This window comes from Paroedura picta, chromosome 16 (assembly GCF_049243985.1).
Source record: "Paroedura picta isolate Pp20150507F chromosome 16, Ppicta_v3.0, whole genome shotgun sequence".
In the NCBI taxonomy this organism is placed as follows: Eukaryota; Metazoa; Chordata; class Lepidosauria; order Squamata; family Gekkonidae; genus Paroedura; species Paroedura picta.
This window is the reverse complement of record NC_135384.1, coordinates 9,832,907-9,852,105: the sequence shown is the minus strand read 5'-3', so window position 1 is coordinate 9,852,105 and position 19,199 is coordinate 9,832,907. Positions and strand designations below refer to the sequence as shown.

At 48.4% G+C, this 19,199-nt stretch overlaps 1 protein-coding gene across 3 annotated transcripts; it reads left to right on the top strand.

The window, feature by feature from the left end:
* The first annotated feature begins 8,960 nt into the window (after positions 1-8,960).
* LOC143826207 (serine protease 27-like) lies at positions 8,961-19,091 on the top strand. Of its 3 annotated transcripts, none has more exons than XM_077314880.1 (7): positions 8,961-9,147; positions 11,073-11,172; positions 13,336-13,362; positions 13,598-13,760; positions 14,414-14,685; positions 15,427-15,599; positions 16,712-19,091. In XM_077314880.1, exons 2-7 carry the CDS (start codon positions 11,091-11,093, stop codon positions 17,015-17,017), a joined length of 1,023 nt encoding a protein of 340 aa, XP_077170995.1. In that variant the 5' UTR covers positions 8,961-9,147; positions 11,073-11,090; the 3' UTR covers positions 17,018-19,091. The 3 variants fall into 3 exon arrangements, with proteins under 3 accessions (XP_077170995.1, XP_077170996.1, XP_077170994.1); XM_077314881.1 differs by having other exon boundaries at positions 11,041-11,172; positions 15,430-15,599; XM_077314879.1 differs by having other exon boundaries at positions 11,041-11,172.
* Positions 19,092-19,199: the final 108 nt, after the last annotated feature.

Here is a 19,199-nt window from a genome sequence, read left to right as displayed (position 1 = left end):
CTCACCCACCCCACAGGGTGTCTGTTGTGAGGAGAGGAAAGGGAAGGTGACTGTAAGCCGCTTTGAGCCTCCTTTGGGTAGGGAAAAGTGGCATATAAGAACCAACTCTTCTTCTTTTGTTTTGTTTTTTGGTTGTCAGCACAGACACCCAGCAGACATTTTCTTCACTGAGCTAATATGGAATCAGATCAGACGGTCAGACCAGAGGTCCAAACCCTTACCATGAATCCCTCCTTGGTCCTATCTTTAGCCCATTCCGCACACATTGGATAATGCACTTTCAGTGTTCTTTCACAGCTGGATTTTACCATGCAAAACCATGTGTTTTTGTGAGGATGAACATAGAGAGTGGATGAGACCTACAACCACTTGGAAGAATGCTTTTTTTGGGGGGAGGGGGTGGTGGAGGGATGTATTGAACCATCTCCTCCGTTCACTTGGAATACAAACAAGGGAAGCGTACGGACACAAACACACATGGGTGCATGTCATTCTCAACTTCCTTTCTCCCCAGTAGAGGGCAGAATTGATCCCCACAAATCTTCATTCCTCGGCTATGAGGGATCCAGCTAATGACCAGATCCCGTTTTCCCTGGCCTGCGGGCTTTTTGTCACAACAAAACCAAAGCCACCCACGATTTCCTTTCTCCCTCCTCTTGCACCAGGTTGTGACACAAGCCACAGCAGAGTGTGTGTGTGGGGGGTCAAACCTGCCTGCCAGATGAAGCAGGTGATAATCCTCACCCTCTACCCAGTCATTAAACCTCTGAGCATAGTATGAGCTGGCGAGGAACCTCGGACCCTGAGGAGGAAGTCACTGATAACAAACTCTACCTGCTCTGGTCTGGAAAAGGGCTAGAAAAGATGACATTTCCCTTTGCTAAGAATCCGGCTCACCTGGCATCATCTGCTGCCTCAAGAAGTGCATTTGTCCTTCGGGCCTGCCAATTCTCTCTAAAGTAAAAAGAGATTTAAAGAACAACAGGGCAGTTTTGCGTCCTCTGTGCAGCAATGGTGCAGCAATAGCCTTAGTTATAGATGGCCTCTAGTGTTCTGGAGCCTCTTGTGGCACAGAGTGGTAAAGCAGCAGACATGCAGTCTGAAGCTCTGCCCATGAGGCTGGGAGTTCGATCCCAGCAGCCGGCTCAAGGTCGACTCAGCCTTCCATCCTTCCGAGGTCGGTAAAATGAGTACCCAGCTTGCTGGGGGGTAAACGGTAATGACTGGGGAAGGCACTGGCAAACCACCCGTATTGAGTCTGCCATGAAAACGCTGGAGGGCGTCACCCCAAGGGTCAGACATGACCGGTGCTTGCACAGGGGGTACCTTTACCTTTACCTTTTAGTGTTCTGGAGCTTCTTTCCATCACTTGTAGGACTTAAGCCAGGTGCCAGCATTAGAAGGCGGTGGAAGGTTTTCTTCTTCATGCTGCTTGAGTATGGATTTGACCCTGAGCTGGAATGTTCAAGTTAATCACGCTGACACATCTCTTGTATACATGTGTCTTTTGACCGCAAGTGATAACAGAGGCATGAAGTCATTTCAAGTCAGATGACAGGAACATAATGCAAATCTTCACAGCCCAACGGAGGAAAGTGGGCATGCTAAATCCTTGTGGAAAACCTTTGGCGGAAAGCAAGGGATTCAGCGGGTCAACTATATTAGAAAGAGACAGAAATACAACGGGGAAACTAGGAACTGCAAATGGGTGGGTGAGATTTAACCACCTTTCCCCTGGCAAAAAAAAGTAAAGGGGAGGGGGTACTCTTTGACCATTCACAATGTGATGCTGAAGATTATGGGACCTGCAGGGACAAAAGCCAAGTGGGAAATGGAGGCCATAATAAGGATGGGAATTAGGAAATCCTAAGGAAAAAGAAATCTACCTGGATCTCCCCAGGAAAGTATATAGATGAAATTAAATCTCAGTCACCGTCTTTCAACCTAAATTACATTTTACTATATTTTTAATCTTTCCGATTTTTTTTTAATTGTAAGCTGCTTTGAGCCACAATGGAAAGGCAGAGTATAAATATTTTAGCCAATAAGCAAGCAGGCATAGACTACCACACAAAATTGTTAAGAGAGGAAAAATGGTGAGGGACTTATTTAAATGATGGCCTGTGCTCTTGGAGGAAAGGTTGGCTAAAAATGTAATTCATTTCATGCATTCATTCAGACACCCTCTTCAAAAAGAAGATGCATGCATCAGCTTGGCTTTCTTGGACATGGGAATGGGGCCATGAAGAAGACTTGACCTGCTGTTAGCCATCTTTTGGAGAGGTGGGAGATCCCTCTGGATCAGGCTGCTGAGATTCTGGGTTTGTCACTAAGAAATCAGTGGCCTAATAGGACGGGGATCAGAGCCTGGCCTGGGTTGTGTCCATATCACTCATCGAGTAGATATTTATGCATTTGTCAGATTGCCAGGGTGAGCAAAAGGAATCCCTGCTGAGGAAATCAGGGCAGAGAGACAACAAATGACACAATATTCAAGGAACAGCCAACAGGAAACAGAAAGCAGTGAACTAAGAAATGCCAGCCTAGTGACTTTTCTATGACAAGGAGAGGAGATCAACAAGAGCTCATGTCACAAGCAGGAAAAGTGGGACAGAAAGAAGAAATCTTCAAAAATAAGCAGACGAATTTAGAACATCTTATAAAAAGCAGCCGCTCGTGACCTTAAATATCAAGATGTGCAATTCTTAGATTTTGCAAAGTTGGATCTGCTATTAAATTACTCAAAGTCTTGTGGACCCCAAGGCTGGGGCTTTGTTCAGAACTGACCTCTGGCAAGGCCTGTCGAGAAGGCAAAGGTCCCCATTGCTCCTGCCACCACCATGTCCGGGTCAAGCTAGGCCCTTTGGAATGAATAAGGTGAGAGGTGGGGGGGAAGCTCCCTGCTCTCCCAGCTCTTAAGTCTTATGATCTACCTGCAAGAGACCCGTATCTCAATTTGAGACAAGCAACTTTTATATCCAAGGGGTTGAATCTAAATGATGGTGTTGGACCCAAAGGTATCCTTCCAGCCACATAAGAAGTTTCCCACTCTTTGGAGTGCTCCCATCGGTACAAGGCTGGTTCCTCAGGGTGGATTTGTTCCACCCTGGCTCTCAAAGACCGTTTACGCACTGGGAACTTCACTGCCCCAGCTCCCGTGCAGGAGTACAAATCAGGGGCAGATGAGGCATACTGGGCCAGATGCTCCCCCGTGTGGGTGCAGGAAGAGATGGGGCAACCTGCCACGACTAAAACTCCAGCCTGCAGCCTGGCATGAAACCTCCAGTGCATAAACGGTCAAAGTGGAGTTTAGGGGAGCATCGGTATGAAACCCTCCAGCATTCTGCTTTCATATTAGATGTTTGAGCCAGTTGTTCCCCAAGGCGTCTGTGCTGGAATCCGTGTTGATTGACGCACTCTGCAGATGGGCAGGTGTGGGTTTGAAAACCTCTCTTGACATATGTGGTGCTATAGGCTTTTTATATACCTTTGTGTCCACCAGGCCTTTCCCCCTTGAAACGGGTGAAATTTTTGCCATGCTTTTTTTAAAAAGAGCTGGTCGTTTATATATCAAGATGGGTAGCCATGTTAAGTTGCCCTTAGCCGTAGAAAGGAGCAGTAGTACCTGCAAGTCTAACCAAGTTTCTGGCAGGGGATGAGCTTTCATGTTTTTGTGAGTCACATGCAGTCCAGTTGCATTCCAGCAGGAGTGCCTGTAGCTATCCTTGAGTACGCCTGTTGTAAGTTACAGGGAGCCAGACAAGAGCATGGCTTTGGGCTTTTGCGGGGGACCGGGTGAGTTCAGAAGAAGATGATGTGAATCAAAGGGGCCAGCCATTTGAGAAAATATGCACAGTTGGGTGAGCAAACCCTGTGCTCTAAGGAAGAAACATTGATAGTGACACATTGGGGTGGGGGATTGGGCCCACAGCAGCCAAGGAAAGTGGAACCAACTGTTAGAACAATCGTGATTTGTCTTCTTCTGCTTCTGCTTCTTCTTCTTCTTCTTCTTCTTCTTCTTCTTCTTCTGCTTCTGCTTCTGCTTCTGCTTCGGCTTCTCCTTCTCCTTCTCCTTCTCCTTCTCCTTCTCCTTCTCCTTCTCCTTCTCCTCCTCCTCCTCCTCCTCCTCCTCCTCCTCCTCCTCCTCCTCCTTCTCAGTTATAGTGCCCCCCTTTCCAGGAATATTTATTTGTCTCTCTATCATCATCTTCTACCAGTAGATGATGACTTTTATGTCCCCCCCCCCCTTCTCACCAGCTACCAGTCTCGGAATATCACCATCTAAGATCATAGGGTTCTGCTTTGCTCAGACTAAGTCTGCAAATTGCAAAAAACAATTTGATTCTCTTTCCAATTTCGAACTGCAACAGAGCCTGAATAACTACAATATAACAGATGGGGCGGGGGGAGGAAATAAATTTGGAGAGAGTCTAGAATCGGAATGAGCTGCCTATCTAAACAATCTCCTGAAAGCAATTGCTTTAGCAGGGTTTGCAAGCCTGCCCTACTTCTGCTAGGAAGAACATCACTTCACTGCTAAGTGCAAATTTGTCTTTACTTTCCCTGGGGTCAGTAAGATCAGTTGTAGTCCAGTTTCCACATCAATAAAAAAAATCCCTGCATTTTCCTTTAAAGTATTGTACATACATGTATGCGTAAGTGTGTGGATATAACAATGTGTTCTAATGGAAGATTTGTGTACGCGTGTGATTTCCCTGCTCTCAGCTGATCTGGGAAGCTTAGAAGGGTCAGCCCTGGTTAGTCCTCAAATGCGAAGCCACTAAGGAAATTCAGGATCACTACGCAGAGGTAGGCAATGGCAAACCATCTCCAAGCATTTCTTGGCTTGCAAACCCTACGAGGGTCACCGTAAGGAGAATGCGACTTGAGGGCACCTCAAAGGACCACCATAAGTCAGCTGTGACTTGAGGGCACTTTACGCACACAGTACAGGAACATAAATACATTCTTACTGGGCTAAAGGAAACCTGAGAGGTCTTTTTCCAGTTAGGAGAGTGATGTGTGGCAGAATCTCCAGTGGCCACGTTCCAAAGTGAGTTTATACCTCGGGCAACCCGTGGAGATGACCATTACTGAGGTGGCTTCAAACCTGCAACACGGAGAGATCTGAGGTAAGCCCCACAGCAGGCAACACTGAGTAAGACATAAGGGTGGCTTCAGGAGCACCAACTAACCGTACCTTGAGATGGTTCATGACCTCAGCAATTTACTCAAAACACTTGCGAACAAGCTTCTGCAGGACCCTTCCTCAGGCAGGATTGGTCCGTTCCCTTCCAACAACTTAACAATTCAGAAGGGGGTAGATTCTTCTAATGATTCTAAATTCATTCAGAAGAAGGAATAGACTGAACATTGTCTGAGGTGGGATTTCCCTCAGTTTCTTCTGGGCAACAACCTTATTGGCTCTGTGTGTGGTGGGAAGAAGGACTGCTGTTCGTGAACTTTAGCTAGGAGAACCATTGGAGAACAAACCGTCCACCCTGCACTGGTTCCACCTGAACTTTCTCCTGCTTCTCTTTCACCTTTCACTTAAGTGGATTGTGACATGGCACAGTAGGCCCTAATCCTCTCCTTCACCCAGAATCCCTAACTGTACAAGGAGCTGGCCGCCAGGACCTGAGCCAGATTCAAGTCATATCACACCTAATATGATGGAATATGCTGAATAACAGATTGCAGAGGTGCTTCTTTGGGACAGGGGGCAAAGAACCTTTTTGACTACCCAAAGTGTTTTCTTAACTAGCACGTTTGGAATACTAGTCAATTAAAGTTGGGGTCCAGAGAGGGTGTTTGCTAAGCCCCTATGGTAGGTGTGGCCAAACTGTGGCTCTCCAGATACCCATGGACTACTATTACCATGCTGGCAGGGGCTTGTGGTAATTGTAGTCCGTGGACATCTGGAGAGTCACAGTGGCCAGATGACATCACTTCTGATCTGATTCCAGGACTCCTCGAAGGCTGAAAAAATATTTCAGGGGCTCCTCCACAATCAGAAGGTTGGAAAGGCCTGGTATATATTGGTCCAAAGGAAGCACTCATTTGGCCTCTAAAAATCTCTAGCAAAGGAGTGGCCAAACTGTGGCGCTCCAGATGTCCATGGACTACAATTCCCATGAGCCCCTGCTGGCAGGGGCTCATGGGAATTGTAGTCCATGGACATATGGCATGCCACTGTTTGGCCACCCCTGCCCTAGCATATTTCATGGTCATCTTGTCCCTTACAACATGCATCAGCTTCATTTCCCCTATTTACGTTGCCATGCAAAGAGAGGTATGGAACAATAGACTAAGGAGGGCGTCGAAGCATAAATCCTATGCAGACCTCACAACCCTGACCTGGGATGGGTTCTTGCCTAGACTAGCCTACATTCTTCAAACCTTATTTCAGTCCTACGGCCTAGAAACCTGCTTCAAAATGCAGCAAAATGCAAGAAAGCAGTGATTCCTCAGGCCACAGAATGGTGCCCTCAATGCCACACGGGCGACGTCACAGAATGCACAACACCCCCGATGCAGCAACACGCCTCTGGCTTGAGGCACCGCAGGTCTCTGCAATCCCGTTCTCCGTTTGCTCTGGAGAGCTGAGTCACGGCCAGGCCGTTGCAAGAACACTTTTGGCCTAGTTGCACAGAGCTGGGTATCTGCACGACGGCCTAGGCAGATGCTTCTCTCAGTGAATCAGCGGTGAGCTGTTTCCCGGAGGACGGTTACGAGAAAAAGAACATCTTTCTTGCGGTGGATTTCCACACACCCAGAGCTTAAGCCGCACGGCTTGCCATGCAGGCACTTTGCCAGCAGCCCTGGTGGAAGAGTCAAAGGACTGGGTAACTGGGGACGTTTGGCCCCACTGAGTCACCTGGTTGGAATTCAGGGTGTTTTTTCATTTCTTCTTTCAGTTGAAAAGGAGGAATCGAGTGATTCACCAAAGGGAACAAGAATTGTTTCGGCTGTTCTTGTTAGGAGGAGGAGGAGGAGGAGGAGGAGGAGGAGGAGGAGGAGGAGGAGGAGAAGGAGAAGGAGCAGGAGCAGGAGCAGGAGCAGGAGCAGGAGCAGGAGAAGGAGAAGGAGAAGGAGAAGGAGAAGGAGAAGGAGAAGGAGAAGGAGCAGGAGCAGGAGCAGGAGCAGGAGCAGGAGCAGGAGCAGGAGCAGGAGCAGGAGAAGGAGAAGGAGAAGGAGAAGGAGAATTGTTTCCAAGCAAAACAGAAACAGGTGCAATATAAAAGATGGAGAGAGAACTGATCTATTGCAGAGATGCAAGATGTCTCGGCAGAGCATGCACAGATCCCTGGCATTAGGTCTCATCATCCCCCGGGCACCAGCTGGGAATGGCAGGATGGGGTTGCCAGATCCAGGTTGGGAAACTCCTGGAGATTTGGGGCTGGAGCCCAGGGAGGACAAGGACTTCAGTGGAGTACAAAGTGAAAGACTCCATCCACCAAAGTAGCGATCCCCAACCTATGGGCCGCAGACCACATGTGGTCCTTCAACTAATTGGAGGTGGGCCCTGAAGGACGCCTTCTCCCCCCCCCCCCCCCGGCCCTTTACAACACACTTCGGGTGTCCTTTGTCCCTCAGTCACTCCCAGATGGGACTATCTCGTTGCAGAGAAACAAGCTCAGGGTTCCCATTGATTTGTCATTGTCATGAGTTAAAATTTCCATGAAAATAAAATGTTCCTTATGTTCATTGTTGTGGCGTGTCTGTATCTTATTTTGAAGGGATGTTTAAACATAACCATAGCGATCAGAGAGCGTTACGGCAGTGGCTGAGAGTAGAGGAGTAAACTAACCCCCCCCCCACCGGGCCTCAGTAAAAGGCGTTGAGTGGTCCCCGGTAAGTGGTCCCCAGCGTTGAGTGGTCCCCGGTGATAAAAAGGTTGGGGACCACTGCACCAAAGCATCAATTTTCTCCAGGGAAACTGGCCTCTATAGTCTGGAGATGCACTGTAAAACCGAGGGATCCTGGAGGCTGGCATCCCTATAGATTGGAGGAGTCTGGGCCCTGCTTCAATGCTGTCCAATACCTCCCCAAATTTCACTGATGATGATAGACTTCTGCTTCTTGATCATTTTGACTGTTCTAAGTAGCTCGTTGCACAGGGTAGGGAAAGAAGCATTATAGAGGAGCAGTACTCTGTGTGAAATTGGGAGCAGACAGCACAATTGATACTTTAAGCGTCTTTGGCTTGGGCCATTTTTCAAAGCCTTTGACTACATTAAGTAACACATTGCAAGCATATAGCCACTGGGGAAGGTTTTTTTCCGAAAGTGAAGTACAAAACCTAGGTTTACGTTCTGGCTGAGTTACATATGGAACATTTAATGAAACATTTATAATAAATGGCTTATTGGGTTGCTTTTGGAGATTCTTTTTTCGGCTTGCATCCTTTTGGGATAGTCGGTCTCTCTTCGGCCCCACCTGGAGGTTGGCAACTCTAGAGCTAATCAGGGGAAGGGAGATTACCAAGGAAGGCTCTGCAGAGGTGATAGAAAGGAGGAGAAGAGTTGGGTTTTGTACCCCGCATTTTACTACCTGAAGGATTCTCAGAGCAGCTTACAGTCGCCTTCCCTTTCCTTTCCTTACAACAGGCACCCTGTGGGGTAGGTGGGGCTGAGAGAGCTCTGAGAGAACTGGCTCTCTGCTTTGGAGGGTGGACAGTATGGCACTGTACCATTTTGAGGTCCTTCCCTTCCCCAAATTGAGAAGAGTAGTGAGCACCCCAGATGATAGAGTTAAAGTTCAACGAGATGCTGGAAAAACAGGCAAATGAGGACAAGGTGCAATTCAATAAGGAGAAGTACAGAGTTCCAAACATTGTTAAGCAAGAAGTTCTCTCAAAACTCTGTCATCCCCATCTACCGCACGGGATGCTTGTGGTGGAAAGAGAAGGGGAAGGAAGTTGCAAGCTGCTTTGTGATACAGAAATCCAGCTTTTCTTTTCTGTTATTGCACCCGGTAACCTTTTTGGGTCACCAAGGGGGAATTGCTCCTCCTTGAATGGGGCCAAGCCTGTAGTTTTGGATGACTTTGCAGCCCTGAGATTCAGCAATAACAAGATGACTTTGGTTTTCTTACATGCTGGAGGAATAGAACAGCCTAAATTTTGCTCAGGGATCTTCTGAACGGGTAAGTCCAGACATGTCCCAATTTGTTAAAGCTGTCCTCCCAGCAAAATCTCTTTCTAGGTACTAGCATAACCTGTTGCTGGCGAACAAAAGATGTTTCCTTAACTGCCTGTAAATGGACTGGGCCGCTAGCCATTCTTGACAGTCTCATTACGGAAGGCCGTTGACGTGGAGTTTTGTGGCACTGCTGTGAATGTGTTGTAAGAGAACTCGAGTGCATTTATTTATTTGGCATTTTCTCCCCCACAGCAACTTACCAAATAATTCTCCCCTCCTCTATTTTAGCCCAAAAATAAAGCGACGGGAAGGAGGAAAGAGAAATCCTCCAAGTTTATTGTCTTCTTTGTTCACAAGGGGAAAGGTTGAAACAATATTTTGAGCTGTCATCTTGTGAGGTGAGGGCATCACCTGTTTTGTGTTCAAGTCGATCTGCAAGTTTAAAGAAGCAAGAGGGATTCGACAAACCTTATAACGGTGAATAAAAACCCTCAGTTTTCCCTCAAATTTCTTGTGGTAACAGAGGACGGGCCACAGATATATATGGGGCTCAGAGGAACCCCCCTCCCCAATTCTTTGGGATCTCTGGAACATTTGCAACTGGGGATATTCCCTAACAGCACAAGGGGAACAGAAAGTGAAATGGCACATGTGGACCTTTGTTTTTGCCATGAGGAATTTATTCAGCCCAACAGACGGACGGACGGACGGATTATATGGTGTTTGGCCACACCGGTCCTGCCTGCCTTTTGTTCTGCTGGGCAGCCTGTCAGGGCAGTTTAACCCCTGAGCTTCAACAAAGTGTAGATCCAAACTTCAGAAAGTGGGAAATCTTTACACTGGCACTGGTGACGGGTCATTTCACCACAATGTATCAAAAATGAACCCACACACACAGCTTTTGAAGTATCGGGAAGGGGCAAGAAGCATTCTTAAACCCCATTGCGGGTGTGCAGAGATACCCTTCCGAACCAACCCATCTGACGGAAAGTGATTGTAATGGCTTAAAGGAGGCTGTTTAATATTATGAATTAGCCGATATATGTTAATGGAAAGCATTTTTTAAAAATGTTGATCCATGTAACTTAGTTACTTGTATACTTCTTGTTGTTACCCACCCTGAGTGAACTAGGAAGAGCAGGCTATACAAATAAAGTTGTTACTATCTTTAACATTTAGCTGCTCTTAATATTTGAGCAGCAGCCTCCTGGGCGGAGCTGGTCCAGCCTCTGTTTATGGTCCGTGGGCCAATCCTGATTGGCCCGTGGACCAGAAACAGAGGCCGGACCAGCCCCCAACAAACCCGGCAAGGGACAGTCTGACACAATTGCCACCAGTCTGCCCCTGACCACCACCAGGAGAGGAGGTCAATGGGGCTGCCCAGGGGGGTGGGAATAAGTGAGTTCCCTTCCCCAAAAAGGCTTGGTGAGGCCACAACAGGCCTTTTTGGACCACGGGGGAGTGCTGGAGGGAGGGCTGCCAGGGGAGAGGAACCGAGTTCCTACCAGCGCTCCCCCCTGCTTTTCTTCTAAATACTCACTTTGCACATAACAGAGTGACCAGAGTATCTATGTGCATTCAGTAGGTTCCCAGTATGCCCGATTGTAACATCTGTAAAGGGCTGAAACACTGAACAGGATGGGCAACCTATGTGGACAGTGGAAGGCATTGTGATGACCGGGAAGGAGGGATTCTGGAAATCAGGGTGAAACGGGCTTAGGAACAAGGAAACGGGGAAGCTCGGAAGGAAGGAGACAGGTGAGAAGCATCAAGCCACATTTACCCAACAGGTTTTGGAACATTCCCCTGATTTGGCAGTATTCCCAGTGTGAACCCGCCCTTCAGGGCGTGGTGTATAAATATATATATATAAGTATTTGCAACTTACTTTGCCCAGATAGTACAGCACGCCTCTGGTGGTGTTTCTAGAGCAAAAGCCAAAACGACATGGGACATCAAATGCCAGCATGGAGCGCAAGCCAGAGGAACAGAGTTTTGGTTCTGCTGTTGCTTCTGCAGGTGGCAATGGGTAAGTGATGGACGAGTGAATATTTCTCACCAGCAGGGGGCAGAAAGGGGTGTCCATGGAGTCTCTGATGAACCAGTGGTTGGATGTCATCTAGATAGTGGAAGGTTGAGGGTTTCTTTCTTCCCAGAGCACCCCCACCCAAAGAGGGGATTCTGGAGAAAAAGGCATGATGGGAAAAACTGCTACGGCCTGATTCTCTCAAAATGAGCTGGTCAGGTGGCTGAATGATAGAACAGGGACCCAAGTCAGCCAGAAGGCTACTTGCGTCACCTTCTGTTCTTGGGACTCTCTATCAAGGGTGATGTGGGGAGGATATTCAAGAGTCAAGGAGCTACTGTTAAGAAGGCCTTGTCTCTAGTGGCGAGCCATGTTACTTCAGATTGGAGAATGAGGAAACAACCTCTGAAGGAAATCAGTGCTCATATGGGAACAAGCGATCCCATGCTTTTGGACACAATTGTCAGATGTGCTCTGAGGGCAGGAGAAAATATGGCCTTTAGAGGCGTCAGGCGTACAAGGGATGTGAAGAGTCGCATTCACCATGACCACCTTCTTTTCGTCAATGTTTATGGTGGGGTTTTGGCAGGATTGAGGAAGGAGGAGAAGTGATTGCTAGGCAACTGCAATAAGAGGTCCATTGGGGAAGAGTCGTGTGTGGGGAAGCAGGAAGGCCAGTGGTGTGCTGAGACCCAGATTCCAGTTCTTATCCTGCCATGAGGCGTATTTGGTCAGTCACTGTCTCAGGTGAATTTACCTCAGGGGGTTATATTGAGCGTATAATGGATGTGAGGAGAACCTGGAGAACCTTGTAGGGAAGATGTGTTGAAAATGTGTGAGAAAGAAGTAAGGGTTGAAGAAAACTTGAATCCTGAAGCAGAACTGACAGCAATCCCATCCAGAGTGAACCAAATGGTGGTGTAGAGTGATGGCTTCTAAACTGGAGAGGCTGGGTTTGATTCCCCATTCCTTCACATGCAGCCAGATGGGTAACCCTGGGCTAGTCACAGTGCTGTTAGAGCTGTTCTCACAGAGCTGTCCCGTCAGGGGTCTCCCAGCCCCACTTACCTCACATGGTGTCTGCTGGAGGAAAGAAAGTGAAGGTGATTGTAAGCAGCTTTGAGATTTCTTCTGGTAGTGAAAAGCAATTATTCAGACTAGGAGACCCAGGTTTGAATCTTCAAATCTACCATGGAAGCTCATTGGTAGACTCAGGGCAAGTGAAACTCTCTCAGTCTAAAGCAGTGGTGCCCAACCTTTTTATCACCGGGAACCACTCAACGCCGGGGACCACTCACCGGGGACCACTCAATGCCTTTTACTGAGGCCCGATGGGGGGGGGGTAGATTACTCCTCTACTCTCAACCACTGCCCTAACGCTCTCTGATCGCTATGGTAATGTTTAAACATCCCTTCAAAATAAGATACAGACACGCCACAACCATGAACATAAGGAACATTTTATTTTCATGGAAATTTTAACTCATGACAATGACAAATCAATGGGAATCCTGAGCTTGTTTCTCTGCAACGAGATAGTCCCATCTGGGAGTGATGGGAGACAATGACACCCAAAGTGTGTTGTAAAAGGCCAAGGGCCGGGGGGGGAGAAGGTATCCTTCAGGGCCCACCTCCAATTAGTTGAAGGACCACATGTGGTCCGCGGCCCACAGGTTGGGGATCGTTAGTCTATAGTACCTCAGGATTGTTGTTGTGAGGACAATATGGAGGCAGATAGAAGGATGTTTGTATGCTGCTTCAGGTTCCCCTTGGAGATATGCATAAATGTGCAAAGCAATAGCTGTAATAGCTGAAAACCATAGCAACACAATTCTGGAATCAGGAATCATTATGATAGTGCTTCTGTTTTGGCCTTATAACCCCATGATATTATATGTAAACTGCCCTGAGCCATATGGGAGTGTGGTATAAAAATCAGATAGATGGATGGATGGAGGGAGGGAGGGAGGGAGGGACGGACGGACAGACGGACGGACAGAGGGAGGGACGGAGGGACGGAGGGAGGGAGGGACGGAGGGAGGGAGGGAGGGAGGGACGGAGGGACGGAGGGAGCGAGGGAGCGAGGGAGCGAGGGAGCGAGGGAGGGAGGTGAATGATATTTCAGCGATCACTCTTACATCTTCCCTCTGATTTCTTCCATTTTAGGTGTCAAGACGAGTGAGATTTCGAGATGTGAGTGCTTGTTTGTTTGTTTCTTGTAGACACTGTTAATGAGGGGAAAGATCCCAGTAACATTTTCCAATTTAAAAGACAGTATGGGAAAACACTGGATTGTCCAAAACCTCTGCCTGTCCAGAACCGGAAAACAGCAAGAGCTATCAATCTTCTGAGATTATTCCATTATAAGATTTTAAAAGGGCCTTTGCAGAAAAATCCATGTTAAAAGAAATTATCATTTGTCCCTCAGTATGCGGGAAGCAGGGATCCATGAACCGGATCATCGGAGGAAAAGACTCCAAGTCTGGAGAATGGCCTTGGCAGGTCAGCATCAAGATGAACGGGGTACATCACTGTGGAGGGTCCCTGGTTACAGACCAGTGGATCATCACAGCATCGCACTGCTTTAAACTGTGAGTAGGGGTGCTGCTTTTGCAATGAGGGGTTGTGGGTCAGAGGCAGAGAATCTGCTTGGCGTGCAGAAGGTCCCAGGTTCAAACCCCGGCATCTCCATTTTGTGATGTGCCTGAGACACCCTGGAGAACTCCTGGACGCCCGAGTGACCTTGAAGGACAATCTGACTAAACAGAAGGCAGCTTCGTGTGTTCGGCCCTGGAGAACATTTCTCGTGCGGGTTTAGGAACGCTCCAGTTGAGCAAAAGAGAACTCGGGACAGGACATGATAGAGACCGATAAAATTCCACATGGTGGGGAGAAAGTAGAGGGAGCTTTGTTCTCCGTGATTCTAATCACCCGATGAAATTTACGGGCCAATTCAGGACAGACAGCACTTCAACACAGTGTGCATAATTAATTGACGCCGTTCATCGCCACATTCATTACAGCAGCGATGGCCAAACTGTGGCTCTCCAGATGTCCATGGACTACAATTCCCATGAGCCCCTCCCAGCAGGGGCTCATGGGAATTGTAGTCCATGGACATCTGGAGAGCCATAGTTGATCTACAGCCATGAACACCCTTTGTCATAGGCCGGGACTCTGGACTAGGCCATTTAATTTACACCCAGCAAGCCCACACAACTCTTCTCTCTGTGTGCGTCTTTAGGTTCAACGTACCTTCCAATTTCTCTGTGCTGCTCGGGGCTCTAAAGTTCTCGCGCCCAGGCCCTTATGCCGTCACCGTTGCTGTAAGGCAGATCATCCTCAACCCAGAGTACGAGGGAGAGCAGAGGGTCGGAGACATCGCCTTGGTGCAGCTGGAGGAGCCGGTGAAGTTCTCCTACCGGATCATCCCCATCTGCGTCCCCGATGCCAGCATCGACTTCCCCCCTGGCCACAAGTGCTGGGTCACCGGCTGGGGGGATCCGAAAGGAAGAAGTGAGTGCAGATGGAAGCGATTCACACATAACTGTATTTTGGCCACTTGAAAAAGAAGAGGGGTCTCCACTGGGCTCAAACTTTGTCCTTGTGGGCCGAGTTTAAATTTGCAAAGGGGAAGTGAAGCACCAGGCATAAACGTTCATCAGGTGGTATGACTATATATGGTAAGGTTGATCCTCCCCTCCCACCACTCCAATGGGCCAATGATGGGCTTGGAGGGGGTGGAAAGGGGAGGGGCCCCACGTCGGCATGTTCACAGTTCTGCTTCTCAACCGCATTCTGCACAGTCACACCACTTCTGGGTTTTTTTTTAAGCCTGTAGGCTGTTTTCAGGGGTTTCTCAACAGTAAAAAAGTTGAGAAAGGCTGCTCTAACCACTACACCAACCCAGGCTCTTGTAGAAGAAGAAGAAGAGTTGGTTTTTATACCCTGTTTTTTCCTACTCTGAGGAGTCTCAAAGCGGCTGACCATCACTTTCCCTTCCTCTCCCCACAATAAGCACCCTATGAGGAAGGTGGGGCTGAGAGAGTTCCAAGAGAACTGTGACTGGCCCAAGATCACCCAGCTGTCTTCATGTGGAGGAGGAGTGGTGGGACCAACCCCAGTTCTCCAGATCCGATTCCTCTGCTCTTCACCACAACATCATACTGACTCCAGGTCAGGCTGACCAATCTTCTCCTTGTATTTCTCAGGATTCTTGCCTTGTATTTATGGGATTCTCTAATCTGGCTTTCTTAGCAGCAAACCCCCAGATCTCTGACACACTGCAGCAATTGAAGGTCCCCATCATCAGCACAGAGAAGTGCAACGCTCTCTACCGCCTGGACTCTGAGGAGCCCAAGTGGACGCGGGACATCAAAAATGACATGCTGTGTGCCGGCTATGCTGACGGAGGACAGGATGCCTGCCAGGTGAGACGCCCAGCTCATTTTCAGATGAAAAAGCTTCAGAGCTTGGCTGCCCTCTAGTGGCCACAGCTAGACCATTCATCTTTCCCACAGAATCTTCCCCCTTGGGGCTTTTCCGCATTTGGGGTTTTCCTGCCTTTCAACTGGGCTGCTCTGTCGTCATCGTCCCCCCCTCCCTGACAGTGTGATTAGCCGGTTTCTGCTCTCTGTGTTTACCTTTGTGTCTCACTCCTTGTGCCCCGCACTGAGCTCTTCACTCTGTGAATCTAAATCAGTTAGTGATCCCTGGCTCACGGGACGCATACCTGGCCTTGACCAGGGCCAGAGCCTTTTCAGTCCTGGCCCCTGGATGCTGGAATGAGCTCCCGGAAGAACTAAGGGCCCTGTCGGAGCTATCACAGCTCCACAGGGCCTGTAAGATGGAGTTCTTCCACCAGGTGTTTGGTTGAGGCCTGGATGAGGAACATCTGTTGGTCCCTCCTTTGAACACCCCTCTTGGTGGCCTGGGGTTCGTGTGGCCCATTGAGTCTGACAGGAGGGGTGAAGAGTGGGGGGGGGTTGCAGTTTTGTTGGCATTGGGGGTTTGTATTTTTAATCTTCCGATGTAAAACACCATGAGACCGCTGGACTGGGAGTGGCGGTCAACAAATGTAATAATAAATAAATAAATTTTGAGATCCGCTTTGCGGTCTTCGGGTGGCAGGGGAATGTGGAAAAGTTAGGGTAGAGATAGAGACAGACAGACACAGAGAGAGACAGAGAGAGACAGAGAGAGACAAAGACAGAGAGACAGAGTCAGAGAGACAGAGACAGAAACAAGAGAGACAGTGAGAGAGAGAGAGAGAGAGAGACAGAGACAGAGACAGAGACAGAGACAGAGACAGAGACAGAGAGACAGAGAGACAGAGACAGAGACAGAGGCAGAGGCAGAGGCAGAGGCAGAGGCAGAAGCAAAGGCAGAGGCAGAAACAGAAATCAACAACCAGATTTTGTGGGACAGGGATGGGGAAACTAGAGATGGAATACACCATCCCTTTAGTCCTCCAGCAAACCAGTGTTATTAGCAGGCTATTAACTATAGCAGTGTTTCCCTTAACCCACCTCTCTCTGCACAGGGTGATTCGGGAGGACCTCTGGCCTGCCAGATAGGCGACAACTGGCTCCTCGCTGGCGTGGTGAGCTGGGGTGAAGGATGCGCACAAAAGAACCGTCCCGGCGTTTATGCCCGTCTCACCTTCTACCAGCCGTGGATACACGAACATATACCAGAACTGGAGTTCACAAGCACAGGAGGCAAGGGTCACGGGCCAACCGTGGACAACAAAAGGATCGAGAACAGGGCATTGGTGTTCCGTTTTAGTCTTGCCTCAGTCATTCTTGGCACCATCGTTATGCTGGTGTCTACTGAGTGTATACTATAGAGAAGGGCAGCTGCTTGCTTCCTTGGGATGGACTCTCGGCTTGTCCCATAGCTCAGAAGAAGAGGACACGGATCAGAACCGCCAAACGAAGGAAGATTCGGGTTCCGCTGCTGGAAATCTAGAAGTATTCACTGAACCACAAACTCCTTGTTTAAACATCCGAGAGAACTGCAGAAACTGGGGGAACTTCTTCCATTGTTTTGCCTCTGGTGGCATAGAGGCTTCACCTCCGGAAGTGATTTTGTTCCAAAGGATTGGAACAGAAGGACTTGCACTATGAAATTGCCTGGAATTGCTTAAAGCAGGTTTCTCGATGGCCCTGGAAGGGTTTCCTGAGTGGGTGGAAGTTAACTAATTTTTATATGTCTATTTTAATGTGTTCAACATGTATTGGGTGATTTGACCCCATATGCTCACGCTGATCCATCCACCCCATCCCAAAATAGCCAATGATGGGTCTGGATGGGAGTGGGAAGGGGAGGAGCCCTGGGTGAGTACACACACAACTATGCGTCCCAAACATATTCTGCATGATTACACCACTTCTTGGGTTTCTCGAAACTGGTAGGATCTTTTGGGGTTTCTCAATGGTCGAAAGGTTGAGAAAGGGTTCCCATTATGGAGCCCACCAACACTATTTGTAGCACCCCGTTTCTTTTTAAGTGGGTGGGGCCACTGGAGATCTTCCAGTTACTGCCAGATGAGCTAGGACAAGATATATACCTGTGCATACGCAGGAAACTACTGTGTTAATTGAAAACAATGTGTTAATTGAAAAACAAAAACAAACATTCTATTAAACAAGACTTCTGCCGGAAATACCAAAAAGCCAGAATCAGAGTTACTTGTTAACTCGCTCCGTGACATTTTGTGATTGGCTCCGCCTCCTGTGAGAGCCATTTTGTGACTGGCTCCGCCTCCTGTGAGAGCCATTTTGTGTTTCATCCCATCACTGTGGCAGAGTTCCACAGGCTCAGAGCCTTGCGTTAACGAAACAGCCAGAGCCCACGGCTCAGCAATAAGACACACATTTGGCATGTAGAAGGTCCCAGGTTCAGTCTCTTGGTTAAAAGGGTCTCAACTAAACTGGGCCAGAGTTCCGGGTTGCTAATTCCATGTAGAAAAATTCCTGGGGATTCTAGGATTCTAGGTGAAAGGAGCAAACTTTGGAGAGGGGAAGATATTTGGTGGAAATGCCATTAGATCCCTCCCTTCAAGGCTACCATTTCCTCCGGGGGAACTGATCTCCAAGATGTGTCATTCCAAAACTCCAGGCCCCACCTGGATGTTGGCAACCGTAGATTAAGCATGGAGGGCCTTAGAGGAGTGTTATAAACCTGACTGCAAATGAAAGGTTATTTTCAGGGTTCGTCGTATGGCAAAGGCCTGCAAAGCCGCTGGAAAGAGGGTTGAAAAGCTGCCTGAAGGGGCACATGGGACTGCAGCCCCGGTTGGATGCCTGGCTTGATGCCCGAAGTCTGTTTTGACTGACCTTGAAGGGTCAGACTCAGGATCGCTTTGTTTTCTTTCCTTTTAAAAAGACTGCAAACCTCTCGTGACTCTGCCACTGTTCACTGCCTGGGATGTGATGCTGCTCCGGAAGCCAGCTTTCTGTTACCCAAACATTCGTACCCGGTTGGGGGCGTAGAGGTTAAGAGCGGCAGCCTCTAATCTGGAGATGGGGTTTGATTCCCCGCTCCTCCTCCACATGCAACCAGCTGGGTGACCTTGGGGCAGTCCCAGTTCTCTCAGAGCTCTCTCAGTCCCACTTACCTCACAGGGCGTCTGTCGTGGGGACAAAAAGGCAATGGCAAGCCGCTTGGAGACTCCCTCAAGTAGTAAAAGGCAGGGTACGAAAAACCAGCTCTCCTTTATTATGTCACTTCAAGGTCTGCTGAACTCCTAGCATTCTGCAAGGGGGATATTTGTGAACTTATTTATTGTTTGTATGCCCAGTGGATGTGTGTGTTTTTTTTTTAAAGAATATAATGCCGTTGTGCAATTCCTCAGGGAAGTCTGCTTACGTGGCCCTGCTCAGCTGCTTCTCTGCCTTCCTCTGAATAAACTCCTTGAACTCTGGATGGAGCAAGGTTTCTTTCTCTTTATCCTGAGGTAACTCTTATCTTGAGGAGGCTGGATTGAGGATAATGTTGCTACACCAGCCTTTGTCAGGCAACAGCTC

Coding starts and splice junctions, on each gene's coding strand:
- LOC143826207 (XM_077314880.1), top strand. CDS start 11,091: ATGGGACATCAAATGCCAGCATGGAGCGCAAGCCAGAGGAACAGAGTT. Junction 13,761..14,413: donor GCATCGCACTGCTTTAAACT/GTGAGTAGGGGT, acceptor GTGCGTCTTTAG/GTTCAACGTACCTTCCAATT. Junction 14,686..15,426: donor GGGGGATCCGAAAGGAAGAA/GTGAGTGCAGAT, acceptor TGGCTTTCTTAG/CAGCAAACCCCCAGATCTCT.